The 9,392-nt window shown below is 42.4% G+C and overlaps 1 protein-coding gene across 2 annotated transcripts in view; it reads right to left on the reverse strand.

The window, feature by feature from the left end:
• The window catches only part of LOC138145143 (protocadherin-9), a 390,962-nt gene extending 383,345 nt beyond the window's left edge, over positions 1 to 7,617 (reverse strand). Inside the window, exons 1-2 of one of the 2 annotated variants that reach the window (XM_069066770.1) lie at positions 6,996 to 7,617; positions 2,607 to 5,777 (exon numbers count right to left, since the gene is read on the reverse strand). In XM_069066770.1, coding sequence (XP_068922871.1) covers positions 2,607 to 5,642 — 3,036 coding nt within the window. In that variant the 5' untranslated portion in view covers positions 5,643 to 5,777; positions 6,996 to 7,617. Of the gene's footprint in view, positions 1 to 1,120; positions 5,778 to 6,995 lie in introns of those variants that run through there. The other variant, XM_069066771.1, reaches the window with a different exon arrangement.
• Positions 7,618 to 9,392: the final 1,775 nt, after the last annotated feature.

Consider the following 9,392-nt stretch of genomic DNA (forward strand, 5'->3'; position numbering starts at 1 on the left):
CCACACAATTAAATGCCACATATAGGTAAATATAGATCACTATCCTGCTAAAAATGTTACCAAGACTTGATTTTTCTCTATTTACTGCCAATTCTCCAACGTGTCAATTTTCATACTACACATGAAAACTTCTACCAAAGGTGTAAAACAAATCCACTGTAATAGCTTTTATCATACTTATGAGATGCAGAAAAGCCACATTTTAAAAGCCAAATGGTTACAAAAAAAAAAAGAATAGTGACCGAATTGCTTCACAGAATATTCTTAATGCACATGAGTTCCAGTCAAGATTATTACTTGGCACACTATCTGAAAGACTGCATCATAAGAATCAGTATTCTCATGGCTCTGAACTGGATGAACTCCTGAGATTGAACAGGAAAGCTAAGTTTCTCAGCCCTTCTCAGAAATGCATTTGATTTTTAAGTCACTGCCCTAACACCAACATGGAGGAGAAAAAGTAGAATAATAAGATTTAACTCCAGTGCCAGGGCTCAATGTATGAACCTGGCAAAAAAAAAATTCCTCTTTTATATACATCTACAATTTGGCAGAACATCTACCACAGTACTCCTTCCTGTAAAAATCAAATAACTTTTAGGAGAAAAAAGAAAAAAAAATCAATATTATTATTTTGCATGAAAAGTGATAAAAGTTCCATTAGTTATTTTCAAGGTGTTGTTTCAAGACATAGTTTCACATTAGAAATAGACAACTTGTAATGAAATGAAAAGACCCTTTCTTTCATTTCATTACAAGGTACTATCTAATGAAAGTTCAGTCTTATAACTTTTTTTTTTTGAAATTTTATTCGAATTAGAGGGCTTCACCAAACTTTGGCGGTTCAGATACCACAAGCGTCATTCTCAGATGTGTTTAATATGGGAAGGACTTGTCTTCCTATCCTAGCCTTGGCTACCATAACTTCACTATTTCCTGTACTCTCTTCAATGAACTTTGTTTTTTATTTAAGTCAACATTTTTGTTTAGACACAAATTTATTTGGTAGTTTAATAGCTAAGCCCCTCCTATGGATATGTTCTTGAGATTTTATAGTTTTAAAATGCTCTTTAAAATAAACCATGATGGGAAACTGTGTTTTAATAAGCTTAAGTCTATCTAATGTTCAGTTTTTATCTAATTTATCTCAAGGGGCTCATTGTTGGTATAACACCTCTAAGTCTTTCCAAAACCAAAAATTGCTTGGAGGGTTACATTCTGCTTAGAGAAGGACTAACTGAAGGGTAAAAAGGACTACCTTCATTTGCTAAGCATCACACCCTTTCTACTAATCAACATTCAAGCTTGCTGGTGTCCTGCCTGATTGAGTTGATCTGAGTTGTCTGTTTTGGATACTTCTAGCAAATGAAGGAAGGCAGATCACCATGCACAAGAAGGGCACAATACCAAGAGTAATATGAACCAGATTATAAAAATCTACAAAGTTGGTGCAGCAAACACAAGAACTTAAATACTGGTCGCTCCAGTGCAGCTATCATTAAATAAAAGGTTTCTTTGGCTGTAGCACCAGCTTGATCCTTCCCTCCCCCATCTTCTATCTACTGCAGGATTGGCACCTGGCCAGCACACACGACACGGTACCCTAGTGCCATCTACAGGCTATTATTGACATTCTAATTTAGTGGCAACAGACAAGCACTAGTGAAATAAATTAGACAGCGCTGCATTTAAATCTTTATTAACAAGGAATTATTAGACCTAAGAAAATCTAATGCTGGATTTGGTTGAAATATGAGTTCCTCAGCCTCTTAATTCCTCTTCATATGGCACATTTCACAGTTTAAAATGAGTTATGACAGATCACTTAGGCATTACTAAGATGAGAAAATATTTACAATGGGCTGTTTTTTCCTGCATAAATCAGTTATAATAGATTGAATGCATTACTTTTTTTTAATGTACTTTGGCCATTGTTGAAAATCTGCAAAATCCAACTATTTAATACTCTCACTTTACCATATTACAAGAAAATAATTTTCAATCAAAACAGAGGAAGACTTCCTATATGGCTTAGTTATATCCTACCAACAATCATGTGCTTGACAGCTGATGTACATTTAATATTCTGCTCTCTTGGTGAGGGAAAAAAAAATTAACCCCTTTCACAACCATAGTTTCAGCACATCGCAAACTAGCCAGACCTTCAAACATCACACACAACTTGAAATCTGAAGGTGACTTTTTAGATCTGAAAAGTAACATGAAAAAAATCTTGAAGCAGTCAAATTGGGAACTCTGCAAGTAGAATTTGGCATTTCAGGACAGTCTTTCTTCTTCAGCAAACACTTATCTTGGGACAATTTTGAACAATTTCCTCCTTTCATCTTTCAACATTTGAGGGAACCAGGGAAGTTAAAAATAATAATTCTCAGGCCTCAGAAATTTCAAAGCCGTTCTACAAATTCTTGACTAAGCCCCCAGAGGAATTTGTTTAAAAGAAAAAAAAAAAGGGGTCAAGTTTTTTTTCTCTTTTTAATATAACTAAGCTAAAATTAGACTGAAACAAAAGATACATTAGCACTTTAATACTGGTTGACTGGGCACTTGTATGCAGTACTTATAGACCAGTAAAAGTGCTCGTTTACCTGTCTGGTGTGTAAGGGGCCCTTTGTCTTGAAGCCTCCTTGGGAACTGCACTCTGAGGCACTGAAGTGGTCTGAACTAGTAGAAGATCGTTTCGAAAGGGTGTCACAACCCCCGACAAAGGTGTTGTCCAGGGGAAGTTCCTGAATCACGTGGTGCTTTTTCACTGATATTGGAGTGTCTGGTTTGAGATGAAAAGCAGATTGTGGAGAGGCAGATTTGTAATGCTTAGCTAGGTCAGGGCTGTTGGGCTTGAAGGTTGTTGGTGGTGCCGGACCCCAGTCAAATCTTCCTATACTTTGCTCCTCCAGCTCTGCTGGCAGGCTTATGGTCCCGTTGATAGGTTCGTGGACCGCATCATCAGGTTTGGACTCCTCAATGGTAACAAAGTTCAAAAGAGAACTTTTAGGTGACTTTCTTTTCTTCCTTTTCTTTTTCTTGTTCTGTTTGTTCTCCTGGTTAGGAGACATCCACTCGGCACCTTGCTTGCTCCTCTGGGCCGCTTTGAACCTAGATGCATGGCGACAGCGAACCAGGACGGTGACAAAGATCACCACTATGACCACCATGGCCCCTGCCACAATGGCAATCATGATTGTGAGATAGTCTTCGTTTTGATAGGGCTGACTACTGTCCCCTATGTTCCTGTCCAAGGGGGTCTCCATAGTCCTCCTAATCAAGTCATAAATGTGAGAAGCATTTCCTGCAGTGTCATTGACATACAAAAAAACAAGCACGAGGGTATGCAAAGACTTAGGATACCCCAGATCACTGATGTTGACCACTAAACGGTGCAGCCCCACATCCGTAGGAGCTGGTTTTTCTTCCAAAGTAATGTTGCCTGTCACTGGATCAATACGGAATAAGCCTTTGTTGTTCCCACTGACTATTGTATATTTAAGTTCAGCATTCATTCCTGTGTCAATATCCACAGCAAATACTTCTGCTACCACTGAGCCAGGGATGGCTGAAAGTGGCACCAACTTGAAAGAAGTATTAGAAGGTGGGTAAATGACAACAGGGCTATTGTCATTGACATCCATGACATTGATGGTAACCTTGGCAGTAGAGGAGCGGGGTGGTTGCCCTCCATCAATGGCCTTGACATCAAAGGTATAGGAGCTCTGCTGTTCTCGGTCAAAGGAGACATTTGACTTTATAACCCCAGAATAAGGATCCAGCACAAAATTCTCATTGTCGTTCAGGATAGAAAGGGTCACAGCTTTATTCTCCCCAGCATCTGCGTCTGTCACAGTGATCACCCCAACTGTACTATACTTTGGTAAGTTCTCAGAGACAAAGAACTGAAAGTGATTATGAGTAAACTTAGGGCTATTATCATTCTCATCCAGCACAGTAACTATCACAGCAGCTTGACTCTGCAGGGGAGGGGTCCCATTGTCCCTAGCAGTTACAGTAAAAATGAACCTTTCTTGTTCTTCCCGGTCAAAAACTCTGGAGGCCGTCAAGACCCCTGTCTTTCTGTCCAGATCAAAGAAGGAGGCATTCGGTCCAAGCTGATAAACAATGTCTGCATTTTTCCCACTGTCTTCGTCTGTGGCACTAATAGTTGTTAAGTATAGACCCCTTCGGTTGTTTTCGGAAACTGACAGCTCAATTACAGGCTGGCTGAAAATTGGAGGGTTGTCATTTTCATCCTCCAGCTTAACTCTTACCAGGGCAGTCTGGTTCAAACTGGGCTTCCCAGAATCAGAGGCAACAATTTTAAAGCTGAATTCTTTGGTGCCCTCATAGTCCAACAAGGAAGAGGTCTCTAACAAATACTGGTTGTCGTAAACTGCCTTCAAGTGAAATGGGACCTCTCTTTCAATGAAACAGATCACTTTGCCATTCACGTCTGTGTCCTTATCTGAAACTGTAATTAGGGCAATCTTTGTATTGACAGGATCTTTCTCAGATAAGTACACCGTACCATTGATGGGACTTATAATGTACCTGAGGTCTATGTTAGGAGGGTTATCATTTACATCAGTGACATTAATAGTAACTGTGGCCCGGGCAGGAGTGGAGCTGCCATCACTAGCCAGCACTGTCACTTTGTGAATGGCAGTCTCCTCTCGGTCTAAGGACCTCTGGACTGTAATCAGTCCTGTAGTATTATTTAAAGCAAAGAGTCTTTTGGTTGCAGGGGCAACTTGGGCACCAAAGATATATCGGATTTCTGCATTGCTTCCTATATCTGCATCAGTGGCATGAAGCTGAATGACAGAAGTACCTACAGGGGCATTTTCTGGAATATGAACCTCCACCTGACCTTCTTTAAACACTGGCCTGTTGTCATTAACATCACTTACTGTGACTTGCAGTATGGCTGTGCTGGATTTCTGAGGGGTGCCTCCATCTTCCACTTTGATTTTCATCACATAGGTATCTTTCTGCTCTCTATCCAAGTTTTGCTGTACAATCAATTGGGGCCACTTCTCCCCCTCTGGTGTTTCCACGATATCCAACCCAAACACACTCTGCCCATTTAACAATTCATAGTGCTGCACACCATTGACACCTGTGTCAGGGTCTGTGGCTGATGGGATTGGAAATCGGCTGTTGATCAAAGTGTTTTCTGGAATGGAGATATTGATGACAGGAGATGGGAACATTGGTGCATTGTCATTGGTATCCTTTACAATTATTTTTATTTTGATCAGTCTAAAGAAATCATTGGGGAGAATCACCACTTCAAGTTCAAAGAAACATTCATTCTCTTCGGCATAAGACGCTCCAGCACAGAGTTTTTCTCTGTCTATTCTATTAGAAGTGGTAAAGATTTCCCCAGTGCTACTAGACACTTTGACCAAAGGGGCATCCCCAGCTTTAGAAACCAGTCTGTAGACGAGGCTGGCACTGGTCCCTGTGGCAGCATTGATGTGAGAAATGTTCAGGTCCTTTGGTATGTTTCCTATGGGTACATTTTCAGGCAGCTCCTCTCTTATAGTGTAAATAAGTTCTTGGGCTATAGCAGAATCCAGCCTTAAACAGGCAATCAGAGCGGCCAACAGGTAAAAATCCCTCAGGTCCATGATAATGTATTTATTTTCTTTTCCTGGATTTTAGGATTTAAAGGTTTCCACTGAGGAATGGTGCACAATTTGCAAGAGAAGGCGTACATGGACTGTAGGATGCATTACATCTCATTTCTTATTTGGAAACAGCGACTGTCAACATAATCATAGAGACAATATTATTTTTCAGTAAATAAAAACACATCACAAGATATCACAACACATTTTTCATTGCACAGCTGTAAACAGACCATTTCTTTCCTGCCGCTGTTTGCAAGTTAACTCTATAGAAGAGAGCACAAATATCTCTGCTTGTTGCATTTGCAAAGAGAAAATGAAATTAGCTACTTCTGAATGGAGGTTAGCCACAGTTTCTACATGTACTACCCTCATCCTTCCCCTAGCACACTGTGCAATTCATAACTGAGCATCCCTTCTCCTTCCCTTCCCCCTTTCTTAACGCCTCCCTAGTTTTTTAGGTACAAGTGAAAACCTTAAGTACTTATCCGGGGTTCTGTCTAATTGCACTGTCAGATGTCACATGCAATAGATTCTCTTCTATGCACACTGAGTCATCTTTCTTCTAAAAAGAGTATCTCACCACCACCACCGCCCCCCAATCCCAGTGCTTCATATACCTTCCACTGCTATCTTACTGGGAAACAAGCATCCGGACATGCTGCAGCAGCGGCAGCCAGAGCAGTAGTCACTGGCTACTTCATACTCCTGCCTAAAGGAAGAACAAGACTTGCAGTTTTTTCTAAGGAGCTGTCTTGTTTTGAGATGTTCAATACTTCCCATCAATTTAAATAAATACATTAAAACTTTTATTTAAAAATGCAATAATCTAAAAAAAATGCTTCGGGAGGGGGAGGGGAAGAATAGAGATTCAAGTTAACCGCAGATATCATACCCAAGAAAACGCAAAATCCTTCTAATGAGGATTAAGAAAAAAAAGGAAAAGAAAAAAAAAAAGCTGTAGTTTCTTACCACTCGTCTCTCCTCGGATATTACTAACAGCTGCCACACATAAATACTGCAGACTAATAATGCAGGTAAAAAGCCTTTTAGCTTAGATGCTCGCCTAACTGCAAATTAAACGGGTGCAAGCCTCCCGGCAGCTAGATACTTGAGTGGAACTGGTCAGTTCCTCAGCACTAATCTTATCTGCATTAAACTGCACGGTAGCTGATGCCCGTGATTAGTTCCAGCAGAGTGATGCAGGTACGGATGCAGATAAAGCCGAGTAGGTGAGCTCTCTCACAACCATTTCCAGAATCACAAACATCCCTGTTCTATACTGGAGACACAGATACATACACACATTTCAAAGCCAATTTTAAAATCGTGCATGTGAAACTTTATACTTACGTTAGTTCTTTCTCTACCTTTCTCGAGATGCTGCAGTTTGCAATGATTTGTTCCAACACAATGCATCTGGTAGCACCAGTTTGGGGAGAATTCACAAGCAGCAAAACGTTTCCTTCTTGAGAAATGTGTTGCTTCGGGCTGGCAAATTAGCAACTCGGGAGAACAAATTCACAGATTTGTCGTCAGTCATTCTCTCCACATTTTGTCTCTTGTTACCCACAGGATATAGGAGCTCCTTGTATTGAACACACATACAACATCCAGTTGCACTTCTTCAGCCCAAGGATATTTTCTACTGTGGACTGCATACCATTACCATCCGTGTATTAACACTGGCTTAAGTCTGTAACTTCTAGTTGGAAACGTCAGAGTTGGAACGATGGTGATTCTCTCTTTCCTCTCTGGGGTGGCAGTTGCCCAAAAGGAAAATCCTATTGCATTCAAGGTCTTTGTACTAGAAGAATGCTAAAGCTTTACCTCTCTTCTTGTGTCTTTTCTCTCTCTTTCCTTTTCGCTTTCCCTCCTTCTCTCAGTCTCTCTCTCACCTCTCTCTCTGTCTCTCTCTCTGTCTCTCTCACTCTGAACTGAATTTCTTGATATAACTCTCAATAAGCCCAGAGGGAGGGTGTGAGCAACGCGAGGCCCCACCTCTTTTGCACCTGATTGGCCTGTGCCTTGCAGTGCGGGCGGCCGCAGCTAGGCAGAGAGGGAGGGGGCCGCTGAATAAGGACTCTGACTTGTCTCTTTGCCTCCCCCCTCCCAATTTCTCCCCATTGGCAGCCGCTAAAACCCGGAAAGATGGAATAAACGCACTGGAGAAAGGGGGAGAAAAACTAACCAAGGATTCTAGGGGAAAGCACTGGGCATGCTCCGCAGGTTTGAGTAGCAAGTGGGAAGCCTTTGCCCTAGCCTAGCGGGCAGGGACTTAGGTCAGCGAAGTCTAAGTGAGGGTTGGGAAAGAGTGGAGGGGTAGATGCTGAGTCCGTGGTGTGCAGAATGGCTAATGGCCTGTAAGCTGGGAAGGTTGAGGAGGGCTGCAGGCTGTGGCTGGCGGCAGCGGTGGTGGTGGCAGCGGCGGCGGCGGAGGCAGCGGCAGCAGCAGCACCATTTTTGGATAATGCTGAGAGTGAGAGGGGGAGCGCAGGAAGCCGGGCGCTGGGAGTACGCGCTACTCCGACTCAGGGACGTGTTCCGGAGGAACCCCCAGTACCCCGCCCCATAGCTCGACGAGCTACGGGGAGCAGCCTCTTGGAAAGGTTTAGAGCAAAGGGGGCATGTCTGCCTGCGCCCATTTTACACTCGCTCATCTTAAATGGAGGGGCAAGCGTTCCAGGTCACCCCCACCGACTTGGAAGGGGATGGAGGAGCCTGGGGCAGGAGAAATTCGCAAGAATTTTTGTTTTAAAGGGGAGGGAGTCTGGGTGTGGGGGAGGACATGCAACACGAGTGAAGATACGCAAAGCACATACATTTGTCAAGATGACAGTCGGGGGCTGACGGTGTTTGCAGGCATGCATAGACTGGGAGGGGAGGAGGTTCGAGATGGATAGGAGAAATCCGGGGCACTTGAGGTTTTAAATCTCGAGACATAACCTACTACTGCCTTAGTCAATTGCGGTACCATCCGCCGGGCTCCCGGGAACCGCCTGGAGGAATAAGACCTGGGAAAGGGAGCAAAAATCTAATGTAGTCAACGAGTGTCTTGTTTTTCATTGAGAAGTCTCCCATCCCCGGGAGCAAGAGCCGGCTGGCGATAGCCCGGACTTCGCTTGACTCTTATCTCCGTCTGGTTTCCACTGCAAACGCAAGTCTTAAAACCTCGACCTCAGAAAGAGAATCTGCTGCAAGAAATGGTACTGTAGTCACATTGTGCATCCAACTTGCCTTCAGGGATTCCGAGGAGCGTCCTAGCCAGCTTTCTCTTGGTGTAGAAAAATCTCTCTCCTCTTGCCCTTTTTGCTAGTTTCAACTTTATATTTAATACATGTCTCCTCATCTATAATTCATATTTATCTGACTCCAGCTTAGTCTCTGCTTCCATTTACTTGTGCGCACCTTTCTTATTTTTGCAAGGGTTTGAACTAGACTTCACTTAAGGAAGGGATTAGCTTTCCCCCCCTCCAGTTCTGACCCTGAAAGTTTTTTTTCTAATCTTTTGTACCCACAAACCACAAACGTTACCTAACAGTTGTTACCTACTTTGCTAGGCAGAGATTCCCAACAAGCAGTATGAATTCACCTAAGGTCCAGAAAGTAATCTTGCAACAATTCACTGCAATAAATCCCCTTATTTTCTTAACAACTTTAAAAGTATTCAGGGAAAGAAGGTCACAATGGCGACTGTTATTTAATTAATATTTCAACTTTTCATAAACATAAATGGACCTTTCACTTCAA

The sequence above is a fragment of the Petaurus breviceps genome, unplaced genomic scaffold, assembly GCF_028583685.1.
Source record: "Petaurus breviceps papuanus isolate PSGF00001 unplaced genomic scaffold, PetGlider_PUasm1.0 90730, whole genome shotgun sequence".
NCBI lineage: Eukaryota > Metazoa > Chordata > Mammalia > Diprotodontia > Petauridae > Petaurus > Petaurus breviceps.